The sequence below is a fragment of the Mercenaria mercenaria genome, chromosome 9 (genome assembly GCF_021730395.1).
Source record: "Mercenaria mercenaria strain notata chromosome 9, MADL_Memer_1, whole genome shotgun sequence".
In the NCBI taxonomy this organism is placed as follows: Eukaryota; Metazoa; Mollusca; class Bivalvia; order Venerida; family Veneridae; genus Mercenaria; species Mercenaria mercenaria.
In genome coordinates, this window is record NC_069369.1 from 4,820,277 (window position 1) to 4,834,750 (window position 14,474).

Genomic DNA, 14,474 nt, shown 5'->3' on the forward strand with positions numbered 1-14,474 from the left:
CATATATGACACAAAGTCGTCCGACATGCATGAAAAGTTTATATCTGGCATGCTGAGTGCTGGACTTTGCCCTTGATTGCACGTCGGCGGCTGCTTTTTCTGTTTGCGGTCCTGTCTGCTCACACGGCGTAAAAGTTTGTTAACCTTAGGAACTACAACGTCTTTCAACATTCCGGATAGAACAAACATACATACTGCTGCACAACAGTCTTCCTTTCCTCGCACAGTTCTTTCTTATTTAGATTTCCCCCACCATTCCAACTATACATATATCGTAAGTTCGTTACTCCAAAAAGTTCTGGATAGAGACGCTGCCCTAGATGTGCCGCCATGTTCCCAGGTCCAGATGACGCCTTGTGAAGGTCTCGAAGGCCCTCCATTGGAATATGGTGTTGAGCTGGCACTTCACGTCTCTCGGCTTCGAAAAGCTTTCGTAAATTAACCTGTTCTGCTGCCATAGACCTAACGAATGCCTCCAATGCCAACAAGTTGCTCTGGAGTGGTCCAAAATCCCATTGGACGGCCTGCTCTGCTTAGGAATCCCGGACGTGACGTGGTTGGAGTGTTGCCGGAAAGCACAGCATCCACGGCAGGTTTGACTGACGTCGGCGATGCTGCTCTTGTGTAGATATTCCTGTGCTCACGACAGATGAAGTGATGGCTGGTACAACCGTCAGTGCGGATGAAGACATGGCTGTTGTCATGGCGGATGAAGTAACGGCCTGTACCCCTGTCGTTGCTGCGCTGACTGGATGATGTTGTCACTATCGCTCACAGTTACAGTTGTCTCTGGATAAAAACCAGGTGGAGATACAATCCGTATCACACTGGCGGGCTGTCTTGGCTTTGGAGTCTGAGAAAAGAAAGATAAACTGTATGTCAGTCTTGATTAAGATGCTTTTTACAGTTTCAGAAAATTTATATTTTATTTCACGTGTAAATAAATTTCTGTTTAACTGTATGTAAAACATAAAAACATACACTATGCTTAAACAATGGTACCAACGGTGGCGTTTGCCGTCTTCTTGATATTTAACGTCATTCAGCCAAACTACCCGTTCCAACTGGCGCATCACATTTGTTTGAATTAAGAAAAGGAGAGAGAACACTTATTGCCCTCTTATGCAAATTCGAAATTCTCGCATGTTTGCATTTGTCATTTACACCAGAAACTCTAATTTATAACTAAAATTATTATGTGACAAAACTGCTTTAGGCAAAGTAAGAAACGACTTTTACACTTAACTACTGTGAAAATATATGTAGACTTGTCACTACATAGTTACCTTTGTTTTCGTCGTTGCAATGGATGTTGCGGTATCGGGTATGTGCGACAGGCTCACGTTGTAACTTCTTACATTCTGCCTTCATCTCCTTCTCACTGCCAGCTGCAATCACCACCGCTGTGTCAACCTTGTCCTTCCTTCCCCACTAAACCGTATAAATTCCGTTTACCATAATCTGAAACACAAAACGAAATTAATTTTATTATATACATCAGAGGCTGATAGCGAATCTTTCTTTATAAAAGAGCAATTTTATTCTTAAAATGACTTCAATCCACTTGAACCACTGTGTGAACACTTTGCCGTAATCTTTGTCTAGTATACACGTACAGGTACCAAGTTGGGTGGCCGGATTTAAGGACGGATGGACAGACTGTCGGGCAGACAGACAGATATTTTCACCAAATATAAGTTGTTCTGTTTTACTCACTGGCACCAGAATCGTAAATTAAGCTTTGGGCGGCCTTTTTCATAAAATATATGCTTTATTTTCAATTTATTAAAAAATATCGAAGAAAAATTTTCTTCTTATTTATTACGTCTATACCCTCTGTTCCTGTTTTAATAATTATAGGAACAGAGGGTAGAACTGTAATAAATTAGAAGGCACCATTTCTTCCATATTTTTAAAAAAAAATGAAAATAAGGTATATTTTTTAATGAAATAGGACAACCAAAGCTAAATTTACGGTTCTGGTGCCAGTGGCTTTATTGACATGTTCGTTGAAATTTTACGGATGCTTATGGTCCTTAGTATAGAAGTACATGCGGATGTTTTATTTTTGACACATGTATTCAAACTAACAACTCTTTCCTCCAGCTGCATGTGTGTCAGACATGCATAATACACAACAGTCGATGATGCTTTGATTAACTGCGTAAACATGTTTGGCAGTCTTTGGTAATTATCAGCCGAGTCAGAATAATAGTCATGATAGTGCTGCGAGGAAAAAGTTTAAAATTTATTTCTTTTTTTTGAAAAGCGGGAGAATTATGGGTTTGATTGGGAGACAGTAGGGGAGGTTTTAAAAATCAGGATTTTGATCCTCCTGCGCAGGAGATCACATGTATGGTGAAGGCCCAGGGTTCGAATTTTAAGAACAGTTAAAACCAATTATGTACCTCACCTCCAGCAATTTGATGGTACCCATTTACAGCTGGGTTGACTGAGGCATTGTGATTAAGTCCCTTGCCCAAAGACACACCGCAATGGGAGTATCCAGGAATAGAACCGGGGGCTTTAACCTCTGTAGGAAAGCGTCTAAGCCATCTTGATCAATGTGTCCACTAACATTTGCAGCCTCTGCAACATTACAGTTTGACTGTCACAATATAAAACTAACTGTATGCGTTGGATTAGTTTCACTAACTAGGGCTTGGTACCGCCTTGAAAAATATAACGTGGTATACCACGTTTTTTCCTAAATACCACGGTATATACCACCATTTTTATGGTAAGACTTACAGCTATGGTAGTGGTCAAAAAAATATTGAAAAACTCTCAGAAAGACTGAATTTATTAAAAGCAACAACAAAGACTAGTTACTTGACTAGAATTAAAGAAATAGTAGACTGGAATAATAACTTGACTAATGACTAGTTAGATTAATGACTATATAAGAAATGAAAGAATATAAAACATTTGTCAGAAGATGCCATATTGTCTCTAGGGAAGCAAAGAGACAGCGACAGTCAAAAGTATTCACGCTTTCCCAAAACATCCAATTATTTGGACTAGTAGAACTCACGAGTCAGCCATGTTGGCTCAAGTTCAAAGGTTTGAGCCTTCCACTTTGTGTCTGCTCTGTATCTCCTAAACCTCTTGAAGGATTTTCATGAAACTTGAGTCATGATCACCTCATTTAGACAACGTGCAGAACTCATGAGTCAGTGAAGTCCGCTCAGGGTCAAGGTCACAACTCACAACTCATGGGGTCAAAGATGGTTTGAGCCTTTCATTTTAAGGGAAAGATTTTCAAATTCATTGATTTCGTCATGAAATACACTTAAGAACATCAATGCTTCCACCCAATACCATCAACCCTTTCACTATCAATAGAAGTGGCAGGGGATATAGCTGTCTTTCAGACTGCCTTGTTAGACTTGAAAAAGTTGTCACTTTACGTTCAACATTCAGTATTCTGAGCAATTACGTGTAGGCCTATATTCGACACCTTAAGGCTTAAGCATAAAAACGGTGCAGCAATATTTTTATTCACAATGACTGATATGGACATCTAATGAAAACAAGAGTAAAGTATGCATGTTTAGTATAAAACGCTGTCCAATGTTTGCATCTACATTGTCAGTCATGATGGATTTTGTTAGGATTATTGTCCATTTCTCTCAATTGAAATCTTTCAGCCAAATTAGACACCCTGATGGACTTCTAAAAATATTCCAGATGAAAATTATTATTTTATTTACAACTTTCTTAAGCAGCAGATGTTGCAGTATACATAGTTTTATACTGACGAGTTGGCTCTGATTTATCAGATTTAATAATTCAAGCTAAAAAAATTTTGTTCAAAATTATTTTGAAGGTTGTAAATGTATAATAAGCTTATTGAAAAAGGAAAGAGTACCTGGGTGATCGAGATACAGTACTGAAAATATGTCTGAGAAACGTAATTCCATTCCAGCAGCATTGGCATTTTTAAACAGTATTTACATTGTTTATTTCAGAACTGTCAGTGAAAACTACTAGAATTGCCATGGCAGCAGCAGCTAGTGCACAAAAACCATGTACATGGCACATAGATGAATTACATGAGGTTGCTGTATATAAGGATAATGAAGAGTATACAAATGCAAACATTATTTTGGATTGCTTTGTTACAGATAAACAAAATGTTGGTAAGATTTTTGTTATTGGAAGGTTGATTATTCCAGAAGTTAAAAACTTTGTCCTTCTGAAACGCTATGACATAGATCTAATTCATAGGATCCCAGTGAAACTTCATACAAATATTAAGCATAAGATGAAAGTGTGTCACTTGCATTGATTCACTTCTGTACCTGAACATCCAATCATTACTTTGAAAATCTGGATCAGTAATGTATGATCTTGGATCAAATGGAGCGGTGATTTTGAATAAGGAAATAATATTTTTCAGTTATTTAGAAATTATTGTCCAAAGGTGGCATACAGTGCAAGGTGTGCTCCGAACATTGCATAATGCACTTTTTTCAGTTACTTTGGAAAACCATGCAAAATAGCAAAATTATTTCCTGTATATTTAAATTACAAGTAAACATACAATATTACTAAATTCATGATGCCACTGATGCATTCATTAACTTGTTTGTACGACAAATGATGAATTGAATTTATTTGAAGACAGATACAAGGTGATTCATGACTGAACTGATTTGCTGCAGGATTTGCGACTGCAAATTCTGTTAAAGCTTCAGACTTTTCTTCTTTGTCCATTTTCATCAGCGTCCAGGGGAAACAGTCCTTTTTGCATATATTATACCCCCACAAAACGAAGTTTGTGGGGGTATATGGGAGTGAGCTTGGCGGTCAGTCGGTTGTTCTGTTGGTTTTCATGGTTTCCGGATGATAACTCTTGAAAGACTTGACTGATTTAAATAATTTTTGGTACACAGGTGCAACATCAGATAATACAGGTCAAGTTCAACATTGAGGTCTGTAGGTCAAAGGTCAAGGTCACAGTGACTCGGAACAGTTAAACGGTTTCCGGATGATAACTTGAGAACGCTTGGGTCTAGGATCATTAATTTTAGTACACAGGTGTAACATAATTGAATACAGGTCAAGTTCTGCTTTGAGGTCAGTAGGTCAAAGGTCAAGGTCACAGTGACTCGGAACAGTTAAATGGTTTCCGGATGATAACTTGAGAACGCTTGGGTCTAGGATCATAAAGTTTTGTACACAGGTGTAACATGATTGAATACAGGTCATTTTTGACTTTGAGGCTAGTAGGTCAAAGGTCAAGGTCACAGTAATACGAAACAGTTAAACGGTTTCCGGATGATAACTTGAGAATGCTTGGGCCTAGGGTCATGAAAATTGATAGGGAGGTTGGTTAGGACCAGCATATGACCCCTAATTATTTTGAGGTCAAAGGTCAAGGTCACAGTGACCCATAACATTTAAACTGTTTTCGGACAGTTACTTCAAAACGCTTGGGACTAGGATCACGAAACATAACAGGGAGGTTGGTCATGACCAGCAGATGACCTGTAATGATTTTGAGTTCCAAAGGTCAAAAGTCAGAGTGACCCGGAACATTTAAACCTTTTTCAGACAATAACTTGAGAACTCATGGGCCCAGGATCTTGAGACTTCATAGGGAGGTTGATCGTGACCTGCAGATGACCTCTATTGATTTTGAGGTCATTAGGTCAATGGTCAAGTAAGTTCAGCTTAGTTCTGTGACGAGGCCATATTGTGGGGGTATAATTCGTCACTCCTGTGACAACTCTAGTTTTACCTGTAACAGCCATAAATATTGTCTCCAGATAATGTTCTAGTGGAAACAGCAATTTATTATGCTCTCCTTCAAAGAAGGAGGGGTATATTATTTTGCAGCTGTCGGACGGTTGGTATGATGGTTGGTCAGTTGATTTGCAGACAAATTGGTGTCCGGATGATAATTCAAGATAGGGCGGTTGAACAAGACCAGCAAATGACCCCTATTGATTTTGTGATTAGAAGGTCAAAAGTCAAGGTCACAGTGAACCGGAACAGTTAAACTGTTTTTGGAGGATAAACCAAGAATGCATTGGCCTAGGATCACAAAACTCCTATATATACATTTGTATATAGAATTTTCTTTGCCAAATAACTAGAAAAGTCTTTGGTCTAAGATCACATTTGATACAGAGGTCACATAAGACTGGTAAATGACTCATATTGATTTGAGGTCAATACATCAAACTTACAGTGCACAGTGACCAAATAATATCTGCTCCTTGTGTAGTAACTGAATGTATCAAGGGGGTATTATGTGCTCTACGAGCTCTTGTTGCTTTGTAGTTTGACTATTCAAAGAATAGTAGAGCTATTGGACTCACCCATGCGTTGACGCCCATGTCGGTGTCCATGTCCCGATTTGGTTAAGTTTTTTGCTTGACTATATGAAGAATAGGGGAGCTATACTACTGGCCCTGGCGTCAACGTTAGCGTGAGCGTGAGTGTCACACAAATGTTAAAGTTTGCGTAACACCCAAAATATTTTCAAAGTCCATTGAGATGTTGCTTTCATATTTTGCATACTTGTTTACCATCATGACCCCAGTCTGTAAATAGGAGCAGACAACTCTATCAAGCATTTTGACTGAATTATGGCCCCTTTTCCACTTGGAAAATGCTTATTGTAATGTTAAAGTTTGCGTATCACCCCAAATATTTTCAAAGTCCATTGAGATATTGCTTTCATATTTTGCATACCGTAAAAACTCGAATATATCACGCTAGCATGTATATTACGCATCCCCGATCTTGTATCAAAATCTTGGGAAAAATGCTTACATTGGAATATATCACGCACCGAAAAATCAGTCGAAAACGTTGTTTACAAAGTTGAAAGCGGCCATTAGCGGCATGCCTAAAAACGATTTCTTGTGAAAATCGCAATTGCTGCATAATCAGTTACAGACAACAGTGACAATAACTGACAGACAAATTCTTTCTAAAGTATTTGAGAACTTTCTCAAGCTGTCAACACCTTAGTACACTTTAACAGACGTGCGAACAAACATCTCATAATTATGGGCACATCAAAAGAGAAAATCGCGGCTAATTAGCGTGATGTACGAGCTGCTGTATTGATCAGTAATAATTTGCTGGAAATAAAGAAATAACAAACGATCTGTTTTAATTGCAATTTATTTGAGCATCCTTGAAAGATAATGATTTTAATTATCAAACACCTACAACCCGGAACTGCAAAATTTTGTATTTTTTCTAATTATTAAACTGACACATTATCCGGTGCTCTGGATATGTACGATACTTCTTAATTAAATTTACAAATACAAAAAATTTAAACTCGCAAATAAAATCAACTTTACCATATATCATCAGAGGTTCTGTTCCGTACGTGTTTTTAGACCCGCCCAATAAAACACTCTTCAAGAGGAGGTTAAAAAAGCACGGCCCAAAATGTAAACACATGACAGTTGACAAAATTGTCCGATTTTTGGAATTGCTGATATTCGGTATTTCAATGAAAAATTTGAAGCTCTACCTTGTAATATTTCCAATCCTTGAGAAATGAAAAATTTAAAAACTGCGTCATATATTCGAATTTTTACGGTACTTGTTTACCATCATGACCCCAGTCTGTAAATAGGAGCAGACAACTCTATCAAGCATTTTGACTGAATTATGGCCCCTTTTCCACTTGGAATATGCTTATTGTAATGTTAAAGTTTGCGTACCACCCCAAATATTTTCAAAGTCCATTGATATATTGCTTTCATATTTTGCATACTTGTTTACCATCATGACCCTAGTCTGTAAATAGGAGCAGACAACTCTATCAAGCATTTTGACTGAATTATGGCCCCTTTTCCACTTGGAATATGCTTATTGTAATGTTAAAGTTTGCGTACCACCCCAAATATTTTCAAAGTCCATTGAGATATTGCTTTCATATTTTGCATACTTGTTTACCATCATGACCCCAGTTTGTAAAAAGGAGAAGACAACTCGATCAAGCATTTTGACTGAATTATGGCCACTTTTCCACTTAGAATATGCTTATAAATTGTAATGTTAAAGTTTTACTCACAGCTTATATTATACTATCAAGCACTGAGAATAGTCGAGCGCGCTGTCAACTGACAGCTCTTGTTGTATGTAATCTCAGTAACCACTCATGGGAATGAATTGAAACTTCACACACTTATTCACTGTGATAAAATGACTTTCACTGCACAGGTTCCTTAACTCTGTTTTGCTTTTTTTTACAAAATTATGTCCCTTTTTTGACTTAGAAATTTTTGGTTTAGTATGTAACCTTGTATCTCAGTACCCACTTCTGGGAAGGAATTGAAACTTCACACACTTGTTCACTGTCATAGTCTGACATGCACTGTGCAGGTCCCATAACTCTACTTTGCATTTTATCAAAATTATGCTCCTTTTTTCAACTTAGCATTTTTGGTTAAGTTTTTGTATGTAAACTGGTATCTCGGCATCCACTAACGGGAAAGGATTAAAACTTCACACACTTGTTCACTGTCATAATATGACATGCGTTGCAAAGGTTTGATAACTCTACTTTGCATTTTTTACAAAATTATGCCCCTTTTTAGCTCACCTGCCACGTAGTGACAAGAGGAGCTTTTGCGATCGCCCTTCGTCTATTGTCCATCTGTCCCAATTTCTTGTGAACACAATAGAGACCACATTTTGTATTTGATTTTTATCAAACTTGCACACAACTTGTATGGGCATAATATCTCGGTTCCTTTCAAAAACTGGCCAGATCCCATCACGGTTTCCAAAGTTATGGCCCCTCAACAAGGTGAGGTTTTTCGATCGCCTTTCGTCCGCAATTTCCTTGTGAACATGATATGCACAACATTTTGCAATCAACTTTAATCAAACTTGCACACAACTTGTATTGGCATAATATCTTGGTTCCTTTCGAAAACTGGCCAGATCACATCATGGGTTCCAGAGTTATGGCCCCTTAAAGATCCAGAATTTGATATTTTGGCTTTTGCAGCCATATTGAGACGTTATTATGTCTCCCACCACATAGTGGTGTGGGAGACATATTGATTTACTCCAGTCTGTGTGTCTGTCTGTGTGTCTGTCTGTCACAAAGCACAAGCTAAGTTGAACATTTCTCATCTGATTTTCACCAAACTTAAACAAAATGTGTTTGACCATAAGACCTCGGCCAAGTTCGATAACTAGCCAAATCGGTCCAGGCGTATTGGAGTTATGGCCCTTGAATTACCAAAAATCAGCCTTTTTAATCTTGTCCCACTCTAAGTTAACATTTCTCATCCTCTCACCAACTTAACAAAATGTTTGAACCATGAGACCTCGGCCAAGTTCGATAACTAGCTAAATCGGTCTAAGCATTTTGGATTACGCCCTTGAATTATCAAAAAATCAGCCTTTTTACTCTTGTCTGCTCTCTCAGTCGAACATTTCTCATCCAATCTTCCCCAAACTTGAACAAAATGTATTTGGCCATAAGACCTTAGCCAAGTTCGATAACTAGCCAAATCCGCCCAGGCACTTCTGATTTATGGTCCTTGAATTACTGATTGGATCCACTCGTCCAGACCATCTAATTGGATCTACTCGTCTAAACCATCAAGAGAAAAGACATTTTTGATAGGGGCAGTTGTGGGAGACGTGCGCTTTTCTCAAAAGCATCTCTAGTTTATGGTTTGATTTGATACAAACTTGCAAAATATTCTCAGCAACAATCAATCTTGGATTCCATGATGAATCTGTCAGAACCAAGCATAGGTTCCGGAGTCATTTTATATCTGATTACCTCCCCTGATCTTAAGCAAAGTGGATTAATATCAGTGAGTCCTTATAGGACTCATTTAAAATTTCATTATTGTCATTAGTTGGACTGAAACAATCAGGGTAGATAACTATGGACTGATTTTATGTCAAATTACCTCCCTTTCAAATTAAAATGGGTATATCTCCATAACTAATGAAGATACTGATCTGAAATTTCATTTATCCAATCAGATTGACTTGGACAATCAGCGAAGATAAATATTGACTGAATTTATGACAAATTACCACCCTTTATTTTTTTATGTAAATGAATATACCTAGCAGCTTCTAATAAGATTGGTTTGAAACGTTATTTATGTCTTCCATGGTAAGAAATGGTCATGATAGATAACTCTTGATACTGATTTGAAATGTCTTTTATGACATCAGATGGACTCAGACAATCAGGGTAGATAACTTTTGACTGAATTTATGACAAATTACCTCCCTTTATTTTATGTAAAGGAATATACCTCTGCAGCATCTAATGAGATTGGTTTTAAATGTTATTTAAGTCTTCCAGGGTAAGAAATAGCCATGCTAGTACAAAAATGCAGCATTTGAGCCTAGAACCCTCAAACTTGATATGGAGAGTAGCCTTGACTAGTATGTGACCAATAGGTCAAAAGGGACTGTTACAAGAAAATATTTTTATCCTGATGATATTTAATGTGTATGCCCATGTGATCTATGTCAAAACTTTATCCCATCATTAAGAGCAATGTGAGGGGTGAATGCGAAAGAGTTCTAAGTGCATATAAATAAAGAAGCACTTAGAACTTTTTCACATTCACCCCTCGAATGGTACTCAGGTGATCCAGTTAGGGCCATCATGGCTCTCTTGTTTAGAAAAGTACTAAATGAAAATAGAAAAATAGCTCTCAGCTCATTTATATGGATAGTTCAGCTTTATTATGTATGTTATACTGTTTTGCATTTATGCTTGATGACATAGAATATTTGTACCGAAAATTATGACAAGAACATACTGATAACTTTTCCCACTTACGTCTTTTAATTAAAGTATTAAAGAGTTCAACACTTAATGGTTATATTGTATTGTCACATTGGAACAAAGTTTGTTTAACAGTAGCCTCAGAAATAGTATCATGTACCCCACCCACATAATTCATAATTTTAAAATAGCATAGCTAGTCCTTAACATGGCCTGTTTCTTGCCTGGCCCATTTGTCAAAGGGTTCGAAAATAATTTGACACAAATGTTAACCATATTGAGAAGGTGTGTCACACTTATGACCCAGGTCTCTCAGGTCAAGTCAAGGACACAAAACGATTCATATCCAAACTTTTCTGGCATATTTTTATCAAACAATTATAGCATTCTTGGGCACCCTTCTGGGGGCATTTGTCACTATTAGGGACAGCTCTTGTTTCTAAATCTAATTTCCAGGAGAAAAATGGACATCTTTAAAAAATGCAAAAAAGAACAAGTTTTTAAACTGAAAAGACCTGTCAACAATGGAGATAGTTTACCTGCAGCATTTTGAGCAAGACTTTATAATTATCATGAACTTGTGCATTTTTTCTTCAGAATTAAAGTCACAAAAACGTGCAGGAAGATTACGTGTAATTTTCCCTGTTCCATCACGTGGACAAACACAATCTAGAGTGATTCTGCAGGAAACATTCACAATATTTATGAGTGACTATGTAAGAGAAGAAGATAATTTCATAACAGTCCCAATCAAGCATTTAGAGACTTGGACAAAAAGTGAATTTTGTGAGATAATACTGAAGGAATTTCTTCATTTGAAAGAAGTAAGGAAACAAAATTATCCTGTTAAACTGACGTTTTGTTCACTGGAAAGTTACAGTTTTGATGAAGCTGTCAAAGTTTGTAACACGGTGATAGGAAGAGGTCACACAGAGTCAAGTAAGTTACCAATTTTATTATACAGCTAAGTTTTTTGATTGTTAGCTTTTGTACTTTAAACATTCTGTCATCAGCCAATTGATGAATCTTCAGAAGCATCCTTGCATGGTCCTCCCTCAGTTTTAGAGGATGCTAGGGCTGAAAGTAGACAGGCCTTTAAACAATCTTTTCTCCTGAACTTCTTGTTGTACTTTCAGTGGGACTTATTCGAAGAATAAGTAGAGCTATCCTACTCACCACGGCGTCGGCGTCGGCGTCACACCCTGGTTAAGTTTTTCGTACCAGTCCACATTTTGACAAAGTCTTTTGAGATAAAACTTTGAAACTTTCAACACTTGTTTACCATCACCATGTCCAGTTATAGGCAAGAGTACATAACTCTGTCAAGCATTTTGACTGAATTATGGCCCCTTTTGACTTAGAAATCTTGTTAGTTTTTCGTACCAGTTCATATTTTGACAAAGTCTTTTGAGATAAAGCTTCGAAACTTTCAACACTTGTTTACCATCACCATGTCCAGTTGTAGGCAAGAGTACATAACTCCATCAAGCATTTTGGTTGAATTATTGCCCCTTTTTGACTTAGAATTCTTGGTTAAGTTTTTCGTACCAGTCTACATTTTGACAAAGTCTTTTGAGATAAAGCTTTGAAACTTTCAACACTTGTTTACCATCACCAGATCCAGTTGTAGGCAAGAGTACATAACTCCATCAAGAATTTTGGCTGAATTATGGCCCTTCTGACTTAGAAATCTTGGTTAAGTTTTTCGTACCAGTTTATATTTTGTGTAAAGTGTTTGAGAAATGGCTTTGAAACTTTTATATCTTGTTCAGTATTATAGTCTCTATCAATAGGCAAGAGTACATAACTCTGTCATCTTTTTTGGCTGAATTATGGCCCTTTTTGAACTTGGAAATTGTTCTGTTTTGGTATATGTCCATGTTTTGTCAAGACTATAAAATTATTTTGACATATGGCTTTTAAACTTTAAACATTTGTTTATCATTATGATTTCCATCTGTAGGCAAGAGTACATAACTCTGACAACTATTTTGGCTGAATTATGGCCCTTTTTTGGACTTCGAAATTTTTGTCAAAACTATTTGAACTATGGCTTTGAAACTTTTAACACTAGTATATCAACATGATTTCCATCTGTAGGCAAGTGTACATAACTCTGTCAACTATTTTGACTGAATTATGACCCTTTTTTGGACTTGGAAATTAGTTAAATTTTTCATACAAGTCCATATTTTGCCTAACATATAACTTAATAACATATTTGCCATCAAGGACACACATTGCCATTTAGTGCAAGACTAATCGAAATCCACAAATACAGGAACATTTTTTGCTGAACCCATTTTTTTCTTTTGTCTGAAAATCTATGGAAATATTTTGACCCCATTCTTCAATCAATTCTTCGAATAGTCGAGCGCGCTGTCATCCGACAGCTCTTGTTATCCCCCACCGATGAAATCGGGAGGGGGGTATTGAAATGGCGTTGTCTGTTCTTCACGTGCGTGCGTCCTTCCGCAGCCATTTCTCAGTAACTGGGAGGTAGAATTTCATGAAACTTAAAATATACATGAACCAACATACTGCAATGATGCCTGTCAAATTTTTTTTTGATTGGTCAATATCCCTTAGAGTTATTGCCCTTGATTTAATGAAAAATGCCAAAAATGTCCGTCCGCAGCCATTTCTCAGTAACTAGTAAGTAGAATTTCATGAAACTTGAAATAAACACGAACCAACATACATGTACTGTGATGATGCCCATCAAGTTTTTTTTCGATTGGTCAATTTCCCTTAGAGTTATTGCCCTTGATTTAATGAAAAATCCACATCTGCAGCTATTTCTCAGTAACAGGCTTGTAGAATTTCATGAAACTTTAAATAAATATGAACCAATATACTTCATGATGCTCTTCATTTTTAGCTCACCTGTCAGGTGAGCTTTTTTGATCGCACAGCATCCGTCGTCCGTCGTGCGTGCGTGCATGCGTAAACTTTTGCTTGTGACCACTCTAGAGGTCACATTTTTCATGGGATCTTTATGAAAGTTGGTCAGAATGTTCATCTTGATGATATCTAGGTCAAGTTCGAAACTGGATCATGTGGGGTCAAAAACTAGGTCAGTAGGTCTAAAAATAGAAGAACCTTGTGACCTCTCTAGAGGCCATATATTTCGCAAGATCTTCATGATAATTGGTCAGAATGTTCACCTTGATGATATCTAGGTCAAGTTCGAAACTGGGTCACGTGCCATCAAAAACTAGGTCAGTAGGTCAAATAATAGAAAATCGTTGTGACCTCTCTAAAGGCCATATTTTTCATGGGATCTGTATGAAAGTTGGTCTAAATGTTCATCTTGATGATATCTAGGTCAAGTTCGAAACTGGGTCACATGTGGTCAAAAACTAGGTCAGTAGGTCTAAAAATAGAAAATTTTTTTGACCTCTCTAGAGGCCATATATTTCATAAGATCTACATGAAAATTGGTCAGAATGTTCACCTTGATGATATCTAGGTCAAGTTCGAAACTGGGTCACATGGGATCAAAAACTATGTCAGTAGGTCAAATAATAGAAAAACCTTGTGACCTCTCTAAAGGCCATATTTTTCATGGGATCTGTATGAAAATTGGTCTGAATGTTCATCTTGATGATATCTAGGTCAGGTTCGAAACTGGGTGACGTGCGGTCAAAAACTAGGTCAGTAGGTCTATAAATAGAAAAACCTTGTGACCTCTCTAGAGGCCATACTTGTGAATGGATCT

General features: G+C 37.2%; 1 protein-coding gene across 1 annotated transcript in view; it reads left to right on the forward strand.

Moving 5' to 3' along the window:
* The first annotated feature begins 469 nt into the window (after positions 1-469).
* LOC128559650 (uncharacterized) overlaps positions 470-14,474 on the forward strand; it is a 57,568-nt gene continuing 43,563 nt past the window's right edge. Inside the window, exons 1-3 of the mRNA XM_053551961.1 lie at positions 470-593; positions 3,972-4,142; positions 11,351-11,692. Of these exons, the coding sequence (XP_053407936.1) occupies positions 470-593; positions 3,972-4,142; positions 11,351-11,692 (637 nt within the window). The remainder of the gene's footprint in view (positions 594-3,971; positions 4,143-11,350; positions 11,693-14,474) is intronic.